Source organism: Melopsittacus undulatus, chromosome 1 (assembly GCF_012275295.1).
Source record: "Melopsittacus undulatus isolate bMelUnd1 chromosome 1, bMelUnd1.mat.Z, whole genome shotgun sequence".
In the NCBI taxonomy this organism is placed as follows: Eukaryota; Metazoa; Chordata; class Aves; order Psittaciformes; family Psittaculidae; genus Melopsittacus; species Melopsittacus undulatus.
The window spans coordinates 128,219,956-128,237,375 of record NC_047527.1 but is presented as its reverse complement, the minus strand read 5'-3'; the positions used below and the strand labels follow the sequence as shown (position 1 = coordinate 128,237,375).

Here is a 17,420-nt window from a genome sequence, read left to right as displayed (position 1 = left end):
AGGTAAGTCAAACTTTTTGCTATTAACATGTTAAACAAATCCACATGTTGATATGTCAGAATGTAAAAAGGTCATAATTCTTTATATCATTTTTCCTCCTAAGCATTCCTCAACAATGTGGGGATGCCCCAGTGTGCCAGTGATTCATATACCTGGCATAGGCATCAATCTGTTCTGGCCTACCAGCTGGTGCTGTAAAAAGTTGTGCTGTTGCATATGTAGATGCTTTGGATAACCTATAGCTAAGAGGGCACTAGATGCCTATGTTTAGATCTCTGAGTATCTTCCAGTGTGTCATTCATTGATGTGGGTAGGAGATTGAATTTACAAGTTCAGAATTTGAAGATTCATTTGTGTAACCACTAGCTATGTATATCCTGAGTAATTAAATGATATTCTACCTTAGTCATGCTCTTGATATTCTGTAAATTCAGAAGAAAGCTACATCTAGTATTACATCTGGTAACAGATCCTTCTCCTTTGCAGCAGTGAAGTATTTCAAATAGTCACTCTTCATTCCTCAGAGTTAAGAGTAAAATGGATGATGACATTATCGCTGAGCGAGAAAGAAAAGATGCATACCAGTAAGACTGTGTCAGTAGATTGCTGATATAGCAAAGGTTTCAGTTTCTCAGTGAAGGGCAGGGATTACATTCTTTGAAACTACACAGATGCTAAGGAGAGGCTGAATAGCTGAGGATAAAAAATAGAAGAAAACCCATGAAAGCTGATTTCTCCACCTGTAGAAATTATAATCTTCCAAAGGTGTTTAGAAAATAAAGTATAAAAATCTTTCTTTTGCCTCAACCTCTTCAAATAGTATATCATCATTTATGAGAAATAGCTAACAGACTAAGTAGTAGCAGGCCTGAAATATGGAAAGAACACTGGTTTTGTTCTATTGCCATATTTTCTATCTTCTCTGCTTTGGAGCCAAAAGGTTTGTGGCATAGATCAGAAAACTAAGGTTAAGCAATGCCATAACAGTCAGTGTTTTCCAAGCTTGATCCATATTCATTTTAAAAATGGACATAAAGTCTTTTCTCTGTTTTGCATAAATGATAATCTTCTCCAGCCTCAGAGGCAGTAACCATTGCAGCTGGGATGGCAGCAAAATTAGGAGACCCAGGGGTGAAATTCAGAGCCAGAGACTGCCAGAACTCTTTCAGGTGGATGCAGTGAGTAGCTATTTTCACAAACATGTTGTGTATTTTTCTACATGGATAGGCAGAAGTGATCTCTTTCCCAAGACATATAGTTTCTAGGTAAGGTAGACCACCTCTAAACTCACCTGTCAGCTTTAAACAAGATAATTTTCTTACTTTGCAGACTTAACTAAATCCACCATGACTGGGCTTCCAGGTGAGAAAGAACCGTCAGGGTACAGACACCAGCAGGAATGGAGGGGAAGACAGAAAGAGAGTGGGTAAATCTATACCCATCTTTTTGTTTGATAGTTTTTCCCATAGGCCAAAAGGATTCCACAAAACACTGACAGAAATATATAGAAGCAGCAAATACAGGACTTACATGCAAATTTTGTATGGAATCTCAGATAACTTATGCTGCAATTTGTCAAATTCCATGAGATAAAACTATATCGTGAGCAAAGGGAGATGTATGTTCAGCTGCTATGAGCATCTTGATAGTGGAGAACACCTGCTGCAGGCTGAGATATGACACACAGAGGCTGACAGCTAGGGAGGAAACACCTTTCCTTGCCAATTTTTCTCAACAGATTTTGAAGTGTTTAGATGAGTCACTTCCAAAGGTTTTGTACGATTTTCAAAAATACATGAAACCAAAAAGAAGTCTGGGAGGCAACCATGAGCCCTTTAAAACGCACACAGGCAAACATCCATGCTTAGGCTGTGCACATGTTTTTGCCATAGAATGAAAGGCCTCGGTCATGGGCTAAGCAGAGTCATGAATTAAAGATGGGACAAATGCATTAAGCCATATAGATTGTTCCCAGAGTACAAGCTAGCTCAGTCTAGGTCTGATTGCCCTACACAATGGCACTTCTAACCCCTAAGGAACCATCACTGGATCTCCTGTTCCTCCCCCAACCTTCTTTAATATTTCGGTCTATCTTCCTTTCCCAGTTTTATCTAGCAGCTCCCTGCTGCATCCTCTTCTGTCAGAACAGTTCCCCCTTTCTATCTTTACTGTTTGCAAAACACAGACTGTTGCCTCTTCCGAAGTGTGAAAAAAACAAAGAATTCTTAGTGACGGAGAAAGCAATGTTGGACAGGCATTTGACATGAGTCTGCAGCATCATGTTCAGCAAAACCAAAAGAGTACAAATCTGGCATGCATAAGGAGAATAAAGAAGGAGGCAAGAGATTTCCCCATGTATGTATGCATTTCTCTAATACAGGAGTAATTGATTCAACTAATGTCTCTTTGTGTAGCAATGACATAATAGACTGCATTCAGTTTCAGAAAAAAATACAAAAAAACCCAAGAAAACAAAACAAACAACCAACCAACCAAAACCATCCCCCCTTTAAAAAACCCCAAACAAAACAAGACACCCCCATAAAACAAATCAAAACAAAACAAAGCAACCAAAACAAATGAACCGCCAGCTTGCTAAAATGAAAGGATTTTGGAAACACAATGATAAAAATGGACTTGTGTTACAAGGGATAGGATTAAGGATATTATTTAAGTACATCCTTTCTTTTAAAGAAAAAATAGTAGCTCATCACCTGCCAGTTCTGCTGGATTAGTCTATTTCTTTTAGCTTGTCTCTTCATATAAACTATTTTATTGCATGTTATATGGAAATCCCTGTCCCTGAATAGATACTGTTCAACCTCAAAATGACTAAGGGTAACAGTCAAGAAATTTTTTTGTTCTGTGGCTGTCCAGAAAGCAAAAATAACTACTTAGAAAGACTAGTAGGAAGAAATGAAGAATGGAAAAGATGGGATGCATGAAGGTAAATCTTTCTCCCAGGGGAAACTTGTACAGACTGATTGCATTCGAGTGATTAGGATTTTCCACAGTTGCCCTCATCAGACAAATGAAGCTTTTATACAACAATAAAGAATCCTGCTCTGTTCCTGAGAGGAGAGGGATGATGTAAGAGGTCCTTGCATCATACTATGATTCACCAGTAATGTTTCTGTTTACTGATGCAGTTGATATTAAAGTAACATCTTTGTTAGTGACAGGGACAGTGGGATTGAGTGCGCCCTCAGCAAGTTTGAAGATGACACCAAGCTGTGTGGTTCGGTTGATATGCTGGGGGGAAGGAATGCCATCCAGAGGAACCTTGACACGCTTGTGAGGTGGGCTGATGCCAACCTGATGAAGTTTAACCATGACAAGTGCAAGGTCCTACACCTGGGTTAGAGCAGTCCCAGGCACAGCTACAGGTTGGGCAGAGAAGAAATTCAGAGCAGCCCTGCGGAGAAGGACTTGGGGGTGCTGGTCAATGAGAAAATGAACATGAGCCAGCAGTGTGCACTCACAGCTCAGAAAGCCAATCGTATCCTGTGCTGCATCAAAAGGAGCATGACCAGCAGGTTGAAGGAGGTGATCCTGCCCCTCTACTCTGCTCTCGTGAGACCTCACTTGGAGTATTGTGTGCAGTTCTGGTGTCCTCAAACATAAAAAAGACATAGAACTGTTGGAACAAGTCCAGAGGAGGGTCACGAGGATGATCAGGGGACTGGAGCACCTCCCGTATGAAGACAGGCTGAGAAAGTTGGCTCTGTTCAATCTGGAGAAGAGAAGGCTGTGTGGAGACCTCATAGCAGCCTTCCAGTATATGAAGTGGGCTTATAAGGAGGCTGGGGAGGGACTCTTCATTAGGGACTGTAGTGATAGGACAAGGGGTAACAGGTTAAAACTTAAACAGGGTAAGTTTAGGTTAGATATAAGGAAGAAGTTCTTTACTGTGAGGGTGGTGAGGCACTGGAATGGGTTGCCCAAGAAAGTTGCGAATGCACATCCCTGGTGGTGTTCAAGGCCAGGTTGGAGAGAGCCTTGGGTGACATGGTTTAGTGTGAGGTGTCCCTGCCCATGGCAGGGAGTAGGAACTTAATGATCGTAAGGTCCTTTCCAACTCTAACTATTCTATGATTCTATAATAATCAGGTGATGTACTTCTACTAAAGGCTTTGCTGTGAAATAGTAATGTTGAATGTTCCTGACTGATAAGCAGATTAAACAGCCTGATTGCAAGCTATAGAAAGCCATAGGTCATGGCTTGTTTATGCAACTCCCCAGGAAACACTCCAGCAGAACTATGACAAGACTTTACATGAGTACAATATAGCTGCAATTCATAGCACTTCACTATTTTTAGTTTCCAGTGTGCCTAAAAAGAAGGCTTTGAGACACTGAGAATCAAAAAAATCTGAACAGGATGCAATTTATCCTGCAAGGCCAAAAATGTTAGCCTAAAGATCTCTTTAATGTGATCTTAATGGAACTGTACTGATATTCATCTGATATGATTTTATTTAGGCAGACTAACAAAAAACCTTTAAAGCCGCAGAGCCTGCACTGTGTTTACGAATGAGCATGATCCCAAAAGCAGATAAGAGGCTGATTTGCTCCCAAATGTGCAGGATCTCAAAATACATTCATGGTGGGTGAGACTCTTTTTAATCTCCAGCCAAGAGTTACTATTTTTCCTTCTTCTGCTACTAGGCAAAATATGCTTGGACACTTACAGTGTGTCATAAATTAAGAAACACCAAAGGGACCTTTCCTCTTTATTATAGCAATCTACCCCAAAACCAGCATCTGATTTTATATTGTAAATAAAACAACATATCTGGTTTCTAATTCCTGAGCTAGCTGAGCATCTAGCTGTCAATGTGGCTCTGAAAAAACATTTCATGCATGATTTAAGAAGCTGAGTGCAGATAATTGTATCTGAAATTATACTACTAAAAATATGGTAAATGAAAGGTTAAATACTGGCTCTTGAGGGACAGAAGGAGGCCCTTCATCATTTGTTGCATGCTATTTTTAAAGTAGTGTTTCTCAAATTTCAGGTTAAAACTAGGAAGTTATGAGAGGCTTCAAAGAGGTAATGGTTGGCAGAAGTTTGTAGAAGTTCTATTCCTTAACATGGGGAATGATGAGAGAACATGAGTGGGCTGTAGTACCTGGCTGGGTATGTTTATCTTAGCCAGGGAATTGCTACCTACCTCTACGTGACTCAGAAGTGACTGGCAATGAGAAAAGCCTTGAGTCTGGTACTGGGGTGAGGCCCATGTTCCCAGCACATGGGGCAGAGAAGGAATGGTGATGACGCAGAACAGACCCAAGAGAGGCATTCTACTTTGCAGCTCTACTGTGAGACTGATAGCTAAGACCTAAAACCCACCCAAATCTACCTCTTCACTAATGGTGAATAAAGGACTATTATGCAAAAATTGCCTTATATGCTGCAAAGTAGGAAAAGCTGTTCAAGTGAACACACATAAATATGTATGTTAGATGACTGTGCTATTTTCACTGTAACCTGCTCCGAGTTGCCATAGCAGGAACTGCTCACCAATGTGCCATGGTAAAGACACTGGCTGGCAGAGCAAGGCACGGAGAGCAGTGAGAAGTTGCAAAGAACAGGAGCAAAGGAGTCTGGCAAAGCTACAAAAAGAACAGAGCAGAAGCAGTTCAGCAGCTATTCAAACTGGGTCATGTTACTCAACAGGTTTTATCAATTGAGGGCTGCTACTTATGTGCTACTGCAAAGCGGCCAAGAGTTGACCCAATAGTTGACACATCAGAGGAAAACAGACTCTAAGAATCTTAGTCTGGTATTTGCTTTAGGCATTAGGTGTTAGAAACCACCCTGTTTACCCAACTTGTTGGAATTTTCTCCTCCTGACCCCCATCCCACCTTGAATAACAACTGTTAAGTGATCTGTGTTTGCAAGCAGGGAAGTCAGCTCATTTTGAGGATCAAGTAATTCAGATCAGTTATTCCAAGTTCCTGGGTGGGAGCTCAACTGGTGTGTTTGTTGTGATGCTGTACATTTGAATGCAGTCCTTCCTGCTGCCAATCAAGCCCTGGCAGAAGGGTTATACTAGATCCATGAGGCTATTGCATAAAAGGGAGTTGCCAGTTTTTCCACAGTTGGCTTTGACAAACCTGGTCCAGGAGCTGAGTTGGCCCTGGGCTCTGCAGTGTGAGCAGTACTTAGCAATATGGATCTCCCTGCAGTGCTTCTAGAGGAATTAAGAGCCTTGGCAGCAATTCTCAGCCATATTTGTCCTTTGCACACCCTGTTAGTAACTTCAACTACTGTGCAGTATTGTGGCAGAAGTGTGGATACCTTGTTCCCTGAAGATATGGGTGACTGCCCTGGCCATGAAGCAACCATTCTTGCTACACAGACTCTCATAGGCTATTTAAACTCCTTGTCTGCTTTTGCCATCTGGTAGCTACCTGTCAAAGTGATTTGAAGAGACTTTGTACTATGCTTTGACCTCTTCTGCAGATGCTGCATCACTGTCTTCATTAAGAAGCAGCAGAGGCTACAAACAACATTGATAGCATCTAAACGACAAGCTTAACTTGGTCTTACACTGTAAACATCTATTGGAGTGGGCTCCATGCAAGGTTTAATGTCTCCTGAAAGCAGGTAGGCAAGCATGTCCATTAATATACAAATAGCCTAATTCTAAGTATAAATAAAAGTATGAAAAATGTTCATGGTGCATCCACTCATGTGACTTGGCATGTCTCACTCTTGTCCAAATTTTATCATTAGAGAGCAACTGGCACACTGACATCAAATCACCAAATTTCCACAAGTGTTGAAGTCACAATTTCAGAATCAGAAAACCGATTTCATCTGTAGCAAGAAACATTTTAAATGCTAGTTTCAGATGTCTGCAAAACAAGGAGTGAATGGCACAAACTTGATGAATGTGCCTTCACACACCTATATTTGAAGGAAACCCCAAGAGCTTGGAAGCATATTAATGAGGTTTATCTACATTCTTTTAACTGATCATTTCCATATTTCTGCTGCTTAACAATAATAGTCTGAAGTTCCTGCCATTATTGTTTTACCTAGCAATACAAAACTAGAAGCATTTAAAAGTTCGCAAAACTTCTCTTTGTCTGAGAATTTTCCTTTATTAATTTTATCAAGAACTACTGAGGGACTAAAAGTAGGCTTGAGCCATAAAGCTGAGTACACAAAAAGTTTATGCACAGATTATAAGTCTAGTCCTGAAGTTTAACACATTTTTTTGTGTTGAATGAGGTGTCACAGGCTCTTATTAGCCTTTCAAGGTTTGTTTAGATGCCAGTGTAATTAAAACATTCTTTGGCACATGACCTTGTGCCTTCATGATCACAAGCTGCTCTGTGTGTGTTCATGTGCATGTTACACAGCAATGCTACCACCACCCACCAAGGACTCACAAACACTATACCATTTTGTTCAGTAATTTTAGGGACTTCTGCAAGCAAAGGACTATTTTTTATAGTGACTGGCACTACTGTAAAGCCCTGACCAGCTCTTGGCATTGTATTTGAAGCTCTACTAGTAGAAAGTCATTCTTTTCTCTACAGTTCCAATTGGAAGAACAATTTCCAGCAACTGTAGAAACAAGTCTCAGAGTTGATGCTAACTTGGAAAAGATGTCCTTTAAAAACCATATATGGCAGCATGAACAGCTAAAATCAAAGGGAATAACCTCTCTGATAAGACCATCAATAGCTACAGAGAATAATCTACTACAGCTGCAAACATACAGCTGTATGAAGACCAGGCTGGTTTTTTTGTTGCTGGTTTTGGTTTTGAGCTTTTATATTTAAACCTCCACCTACATTTACAACACTTCTGCCCTCAAGAGAATGAAAAAGATGCTGGTGAAGAGCAGAATGATTGCCCTAATTAGTGGGCCACAGACTGCCCTGAGCACCCAGAACCTCCTACTGAGAAATCCAGTTGTTCTAAGCACATGTCCTAGCTCCTAGGCTGAAGGATAAAGACTTTGCACTCTTTCTTCAGTTTGTTCATGAATTATTTGTTCCAAGTGGAATAACCAAAGAAAGTGTGTTTCATTTCAGGATATCCTATGAACAACCACTTTGGAGACCTGGATTTCATTCACATCTCCAAACAAGGTACAGGATGGTGCTAATTTGTGTGTTTTGCTTGTCCATTAGTTCATTTTGACAGAAGACTTTGTTTGCTTTCTGTTGGATGAGATTTTTTCAATATGTTCTGCAATCACTTGCTGGTTTGGGCCCCATAGAGATGCAGGAAACACCTGCTATGCAGCTTCTTGAGGGCTTGCTAGGCAAGTAGCTCAGTGTTGCTAGGATCTGAGTAGTTACTTCACTGATTAGTGCCACAAAGTGAATTCAGTATTTTCATTAGCAAGGAGCCAAGTTCCTCTGGCTCATACCAGATACCAACAGACACCCATTATTCCACACAGAGGGAAGTCTTCATGTCTGTAGTCAGTAAAAAGGAAAAAAATCTGGTAAAAAAATTACTTTTTTTTTCCTTGACATTCTGAAATATGGAATTGTTACATTTATTTTATTATTATTATTATTATTATGCAGTATGAAGGATTCCAATTAGTCCCAACATCCCTCAAGCTTCCTCTTACAGTTTTTTATTTTTTTTTAATAATGTAACTTCTCAAACTTATTTGTGTGGATTTTAGATATGCATTTATGATCACACACAAACTTCAAAACCATGTAAAAAAGATCTGCTGAAGTTACTGATTTCTGAATATTGCATATACATTCATTTGTAGCCAGGCTGGAGTCAAGTGAAGATAAAAGCCTGGTGGCTTCAGCATGAATTATAAGCACCACAGTAATTTTCATGTTGAGAAACCTCTCCCTTTCTCAAAGACCGGCTACTGTGGAAACTAAATTGTACTTAGCTTTGTTTAATACTAATAACATTGCCTGCTGAACCTTGACTAGAAAGGGTAGGTTATAAAGAAGAAATCTCAGTGTCCCAAAGGCTGATCACATCTTGGATTTCACATTGTTGGTTGAACCTTTGAAAATTTTGCACTTCACTGCTGGTGCCTTACTACTACGGTCCTTCTTTACCTGTCAGGAAGATCGACTTCCAGAGATAAAAGGATTTATAAAATGTAGGTTCAGCACAAAAATCAATGCATCAGAACTTGTTTGAGAGGAAGAATAGATGTTCTTCTGGAGAGCTGGCTCCGATTCCCTGGTAAGCAATCAAAGTGATTATTGCTCACTGGAGGTAGCGAAAAGAAAGAAGTGAAGAATGGGTCATGCTAGAAACTCATTAAACGTTCACATTACACAGAGTATGCAATGGGTGGGATTTCATTATTAGTTTTAGATTTTAGCTTTTTCCTTTATTAATTTTAGTATTAGTTAACTTGTATTATGGATGTCAAAAGCTTCAACTTAATCAATGGACAAAATAAAAATATTAAAAGTGAAATCAGGCTATTATTCTAGATAGTAACATTAAGCTAAATTAGTAAACCAGTTCTCAGGTGAACAAAATCACCTGAGACTAAAACAGCTCTCAGTTTAAAGTATAGTGAGTAGGAATATTGTTCCTCACTAGGAAAATGTATTTTCAAAAGAGCTATTTGGGAAAAATCTCCCTCTGAAATTCGAATGACTTCCATCAATGAACTGCCTGAGCTTATGATGCTGTTGACTACTGCAGGCTAGGTACCACCATGGTTGTTCACTTTCATGTGGAATTAGAAATAGAATTCCATAAATCATAAAGAAAATGGCTTAGTCCAGAAGAAAATTTCTCCCTCCTTCTGACAAAACTGGACAGTGAGGGAACAGTTACACTTCTGAGATTATGTGGCTTGAAGGTATCCTTTTACCAAATGCAAAAATTACAAAAAAAGGACAGGATATATTGCTTATATTATTGCCTGATTATTTCCAGATGTTACTTAATGGATTTGCAGCATCGTTGAATTAATCTTCTATTTCAGTTTGTCTTTCTGCACTATGCAAGAAGAATAAATCAGAAGACCTAGCACAGACTCTAAGACACATGGTCTGAATACATTAACAAGGTAACAGCATGGTTGAATACAATTATATTTTTGTCTATTATGTAGCTAAACCAAAGAACTACTGTAAGGTTGGTAAACTGCATAGGCAATTACAGTGAAACATTTGATACAGCACTACAACAGATTTTAAAAGATTATCATGCAAAGCCAATATAGCACCCAGGAAACAGTAGTTACAATAATTAGAAATAAACTAAAAGAATTTTTTTCTTAAATTAAAAATACTATTTATGAAGTAGCAATAAACTTTTAATAGGTTACGAATAGCCAGCTACAAATCTCAAATGTGAAAATACTTCTTTTTAGCAGCATATATGCAGAAAACTATTCCTGCCTGAGTACTTTTCAACTGTGTCATTAAGCAATGAAAATAGAAGCCTTCCAACTGCTAATTGTGGCTTACTATTTACAAAGTTTATTTATAAACTCATTTTCATGCAAGTATAAAATACTAATTCCATGGACAAATACACATTTGTTCACCACTCTAAATTATATACATTGTATTTGCATCTAATATTCAGAGAAGTGCAAAGTCCACAGTGATGTAAATAACAATAGTTTTGTAAACTATCAGACAATGAGCTCTTAAGAGATATCAGTAACTGTATGATAACATACTTTTCTTGTATACTGCCGAAATCAAGCATTTCTGCAGTAAAAGAACATACATTTCAGCTACATTCAAGTGATTATTTTATTACCATATATTATGTCTTACAAACTTTAGTGGAGATGAGCAAGAGCACTACAAAACCATACCTTAATGCAAGAGGTGTACTGCATGGTATGTGCAGGCATAGCAAAGGAGAGACAAGAACTGGAAAGAAAAACAAGCTAAGGAAACTTGTACAAAAATGGACAGTAATACTGACTAACACTGGGTTATAATCTTACTTATAACAGACCTGAAGGGCTAATAGAGATCCAATTCAGAAACACCTGTGCACTGTAGGTACAGTTTGGTGCAGATCAAGAGTGCACTAATACAGTCAACATTGTACGCATAAGATAATGCACAAAATACGCTGATATGCATATAAACAACTAATTTGTTTACAGTAAGCAGGGCAGCACAGTTGCAGCACTGCACCCTTGGCACTTAGTGATAGGACAACATTTATTTGGTTTAACTAAATTCATAAACAGGATATATACTGGTTTGTAAGATGTAAAACACATTATCCCTTTGAACCTTCTGGTTTTACAGCATTTTTCCAATTTTCAAGTTCAAACACAAACATGATACACTAACTAGATATGGAAGACGTTTCAGATTTGGCGTAAAAAAAAAAGACCTCCAATTAAAAACAAAGGACAGAAACTCAAATTAATTCAAATTACATTATTTAGATCTGTTACTGATGTCTTGTGCTGAAAAAAGAATCTGAAACATTAAACAAACAAACAAAAAAGCAACCTTGTAATACAACCCACAATGTCTTTATGGGCTTTTCCTGAACGGTAATTGCTTCCTTAATGTCCCTTTCATATATGGTAATTTCACTTAAAAGAACTGCTGAAGTTATTCATCTGAAAAGTTGTAACTGAATTAGAAGTTTGGCCTAGAATATGGTATCACACAGAATGGAAGATAATATGCTTTTCTTCAAAGCAAGTATGTTTCAGCTACAAAAGGATTCCAATTTTAAGTGTTTGTCCTTTATTTAAACAATATTAACAACTATCAGGAGGCAGCCAATTAGGTTTTTATGATTTTTTTTTTTTCCCATTTTAAACGAACTGGTTAAATTGCCATTTTATATTATATATGACAAATGTAATAAAACTGTTCTTAACATATAATGATGTAACACTTTAAAATTAACTGCTTTAAAATATTTTACAAAGACGTTTTATTATATATGACCTATACAACACACAAGACTATGAAATATTTTAAACATATACACTTTTCTGTATTTTTCATGTAATTATTATTTTGCACCAAACATTGGTGTCTGCAATTCTAACAATCCTCTCAGAAAAAAACTCAATGGTTTTGTAGATGTGGGTTTGCTTCCTGAAAATAAAGCCTACTACAAGGAGAATTTCTCTAATGACTTTTTTCTTTACCCAATTTCGTATTTCGCACAAAGCTTTTCAAATGGATCAACATACATAAAAAGAATAACCCCTCTGTACTTTGCAGTGCAATTTGCTAGGGATAAAGTTTAAACCAAACCTGACCCTTTCCCCACTACCAACATTGAAAACTGCAGTCAAAGTAAATGTCAATACCAATCACTATTGAGACTCCTTTCCCCCTTATTTAAAATGCAAACCTTTTCAATATCCATTTTAATGAAAATATTTGCATAGAGCAGCCTTGTATTATTTCTAAAGAACATTATGAGCATTTTAACACAAGATAAGGCACATGTTTTTCAGCATTAATAATCTAAAACTAATCCTGAGGATCTGCTCCTCCCCCTCAGCAAAGTTTGCTTTTTTAATATACCCTGTATTACCTGAAGAAAGGAGAAAAGCAGTATAGAATAAATCAAAACTCTTTACCTGAACTAAATTCAGAACAGTAATGAATCTTGATAACAGCATAACAAGTCCACAGATAAAGAATTAAGTCATTATCTGAGCAAATTCTCTTTAGGGGGAAAAAAAATACAGCCAGTAGCACTGTAAATGTTAGACAAAGGTTCGCATAATATGGATGACATATGATAGTGAGTTTTGCTAAAATAAGCTCCCATCAGAAAAAAGGTAGCTAAACTGTGAGGCACTTAAGGTTGACAAGAAAAGGAGGAAAGCAAGGGGTCTGTTTCATAGAAAACCTGAAGTTGCATATCATATCCTTGTATTAAGCCTTCTATTAAAGTGCTGGAAATTGAGAATTAAAACAAAAGGATTTAAATATAAAAGAAGTGATTAAAGAGCTTAGTATGCATTAAAATTAAGTGCTTTTGATTCTCATTAATTCAGAGCTTTTTAATAGTTTTTAAAAAATAAAGTCTGGAAATAATCCATGTGTGAAATCATCTTTCTTGTGCCATTGATGTTATTTGTAAAGTGCCCAATCAGTTTCTAAACAACAAAACCATTTGCCTTATCTTATGTTGTATAGCATGACATAGTCTGTAACACATACGTAATCCATACTGCAATGACACAGTCAATCTGATGGAGAACAGCACATGCGTACTTTTAATTAGAAGTTTTAATTCCTCCTGTCACTCTAAAAAGCCAGGTCCTGGATTACATATCCACCAGTATATAGTGCAACCAACCTCGTATTCTCAAAATGTAATTTAGCTGTTAAAGCCCAATACTCAAAGAGATTTATCAAGCCTTTCCTCAGAGCAGCCTGATGCTCAGACAAAATCACAGATGGAGCTCTAGAACTGAATCACATAAATCCACTAGATGCCAAATCTGAGAAGGATCTGGGTTCTGTCGGGTGATGAAAAGGCTGAAGATGTGTGGCAGTCTGTGTGTTACTGATCACATCTAACTGAGAGGGATATGCTTCATTTACATTTCCTCCATTGAAACCGTTTTGGAACTGGTGGGAAAAGAGACAATATAAGTGGTTAGAATGGGAAACCAATTTATTTTTAAGATTTTAAAAATCCTCCTAAAGCCACGGATTCGATGAAATCATCTTAAAATACAATGAATAGCTTTTAAATTATTATTTTTTTTAATGATGAATTATGAGAAGTTAATTTGCACTAAAGTAGGGTCTGAATCATCACTGAAACTTTCCCATGTTGCAGTCAGTGAGAGTCCTTCATCTGGCTAAGTAAAGAAACATTGCTATCATCATCTAAAGTGCTGTAGAAAGAACAGTCCGAGCACTCCTAATTTCCACATCCAGCTGTTAATATTTTAAAAGCAACCTACTTACATATTTTCATGTCTGCAATGGGATCCAGACTTTACAGCTCTTCCAGGAATGTGCATGCAGTCCTATGAGTAAGCTGAAATGTACTGCATTCAGTCTACAGGCTGAGCTATCACAGGGTGGGCGTTTCTGATAAACAGTTTTCATATTGACAAGTATGAGCAATGACTGGCTTTCATCAGTCTTAACATAATTGTTCACAGGATTATTTTAATGATCTGATGTAATGTTTCCTGTCATGCTATGGAAAAGTCACTTTATCTACAAAATAATCCCGTCAGTCATGCAAAGAAAATACAGCAAAGTATTTTAAGCATTTCCAACACCTCTTCAGGAGTAGCTTAGACCCTAGGTATTCATTCATTCAAGGTCTGGCCTTAAAAATATATATTATATAATCATTCATTCATCTATCAATATATGGTGGGTACTGGAAACTTCTGGTTTTACCTTCTACACAAACATTAAATTTAGTGTGACCAGCTCTTCTAAGTTTTTAACAACAAGACTATAGCCATATGAATTTTGTTCTTAATCGAAGTTGCCATACTTTTAAAGATGGCTACAATAACATAAGCTAGAATTACTCCTGGCAGAAGCAGATAATTCCAATATACTTCATTAATGAGGTGAGAATGCTCATTAAAATTTCTAAGAGTTCTCAACACAGAATCCAGTACTTAGCAATGTTCCTCCTGATTGATAAAGGAATGCAGACCTTAAAGAAGTTATTACATTATGTAAGGCCATTCTGCCCTTCACCACTGGAAGCGTTTTTAGACTACATTGGCTATGATCCTATCACAATAACAAGTTAGGCAGAAGGTCAAGGCAGATGACTACAATAGACCCTTCTGGCTTTCTAATCCTCTAGTCTTTTCACATTGAAATTGATGAGAGTAAGGCGGCTGAGAAAAGGATAGCAATTGTGGCTTGCATAACAACGTCTGTCCTCTCTCCAGACTCCAACTGCTGATAGAGATGTCATTGTGTTAAATCCAGCCACAAAGACTGCCCTACTTTAGTTTGACTGTGTGAACACAGGCTCAGACAGTAGTATCCTATCTGCTTAGTCACATCCTAACTTGAGTTACCAATTAGCAAAAAAATCAAACCTTAAGTTTATTATCATAAGTAGTGATACAGTCTCCCTATTTACAACAAACAAATGTATATTATTTGCCACCAATTTACAAGATTACTTCAAGTGCAGCAGCAATACTTCAGACTTACTAGTTCCCATGTGTTCACATGTTTTAAAATTCTTAAGTCTGATACAAGACTAAATACAATATCTGTAATATAAGTATATACAAATATAGTGTTACCTTTCTCTGGACCAATGACATTTCTATGTAAAAATTGTTTCTACATTCAAACACTTCTCAACATATTTGGTTTATATAAAGCCTTACTTTGCCATCAATCTATAAAAATGTTAATTTGCAGATGGGACTGGAGGTCAAAACTGAGTAGTCTAATACAAGAGATGTTGGTTTTTTGTGTGTGAACAGTATACAGCAGTGTAGGCTGCTAAAGTCCATGCTGTTTGGTTTAGGAACAAGCAGTGTCTTCCCGCCTGAAATCACCCCCAGTTGGCATACGTAAGTTTTGGACTCACAAACACTTGGAGAGACCTACTGGTTATCTACGATCACTCTTTTACAAAAGGTGCTGGGGGAATAATCCTTCCTTGTCTCATCAAGAAACATGCTCCTTTTTTAAGCTCATTTGGACAAACGTTCAGCAGTTCTCAGAGGTAAACAGAAGCTAACGTGCATCAGTTCTGCATTAGCATTCTGCTTATAAATGCTATCCAGATTCCCACAGCATAGGTATACCATAGAAAGAGGGGCTGAATTTGCCTCTGAACAACTTAGAGATAACTTTCCACAAAGCAGCCTTTCCTCGTTTTTGTTTTTTTTTTTTTTAATGACAAACAAGCTAAACACTGTATTAGTACTGAAGCACAGTACTGTAGTAAATACGAAGTAACAGACATATTCATTTCCTGCATTCAGAGATGCTTAGTTGTTAGTAAAATTTATACAGACAAGTGAGAAGAAAAAGTAAGCAAGACAGTTAAGAAAAAGATTAATGCAACACAACAACAAAATAATCTACAAAATAAATTTAATGGAAACCAACCATCAAAAAGAAAGAACTGGAACTGCTTATTCACCGGCTGTTCAAAACTTGTGCATCACACCAGTATAGCGTTTGGGAACAGAACAATTCTATACTATTTTACAGATGAACTTGGATGACCCTGGAACTGCTTTGCAGCAACCAAACACAGAAGGGCTAATAACATTGACCGGGCAACACCGGCTTGGCAACATACAGCCAAGCACTGAGCAAACTTGCACACTGCAGCTTGACAGTAGCTTCATACTCTTCAGTTCTTGGGTACCGAGGCAGCAGTTGGTCATCTTGCTGAACTGTCCCATATTTTAGCTAGATTTCTGCAATTCTGCAATCACCTTATTTTCCACTACTAAAGCAGTTTTAGAAAATGGTATGCTTTGTCATTGTATTAAGCGTACCAAAAAAACTGGGTATGTTCTACTTGCATTCCTCACCTCTATCTTCTGTAGGTTAAATGGCAATTAATACTTTATTTCTGTAAATGCTTAAGCATGTGCATAAGCATTTGTAGGATCAGGACTTTAGAACCTTAACTCACTGAAGTAAAAAAAATACCCATACAATAACTATAGCCTTGTACTGGACCAGCATTAATTGAAAGAAATCGTAAAATTTAAATTACTTCAAATGTTGTTCAGAATCAGGAACTGCCTTAGTAATTGATTTTTATTTAATTTCTAAGTTGATTTTACCTATGAAGAACTGTGCTTAAAGCCGTAGTCTATGCTACAGCCAGGCGCCTCTTCTACAGCTTTTACTGTGCATTCTCCTCAGCATAGTGTGAAATAGGTCTAACTTACCTACTTGAATATATTTTTTTCCTCCTATTTTGTCTGCAGCAGATAATTTAGCAACCCGTTGAACAAGCTGACTTTCACTTATTGTGTGTAGAAATGCAATACTGCATAATATTTCATGCTATTTACATGACATTACAGTCCGGTATTTTAAGCAATTCTAAAAGCATTGAAGAATCTGAGAAACTAGGTAACATTAGGGTTTTTTTAAAAAAAGGTCTCTTTCTGGATCTTTATAACATATTTCATGAAAACAAATGTGCCAGACAATACTTCTGACATCCTGACACTCAAAAAAGATACATAAAAAAATCCCAAACTTTCGACTCATCTGCTTTTCCTTTGCTCCTATGGGAAAATTACTGGTAGCTATAACAGACTAGTTCACTCACTCTTGTTTTAATACTGCAAAGAGAGCTACAGAGCTGTGGATACCTGTACGTAACAAACTGACCAAATACAACTCTCTTCAATCTAAAGAACAAATAAAGCAAGGACATTCCCCACACTGCTAACCCATCAAAATCAGTGACACACAAGTATAGAAAACTGCACCCTGGTAGCCACCCGGA

General features: G+C 37.5%; 1 protein-coding gene across 1 annotated transcript in view; it reads right to left on the bottom strand.

Moving 5' to 3' along the window:
* Window positions 1-13,004: 13,004 nt before the first annotated feature.
* AHR (aryl hydrocarbon receptor) overlaps window positions 13,005-17,420 on the bottom strand; it is a 56,302-nt gene continuing 51,886 nt past the window's right edge. Inside the window, exon 11 of the mRNA XM_005152869.3 lies at window positions 13,005-13,561. Within this exon, the coding sequence (XP_005152926.2) occupies window positions 13,406-13,561 (156 nt within the window). The 3' untranslated portion in view covers window positions 13,005-13,405. The remainder of the gene's footprint in view (window positions 13,562-17,420) is intronic.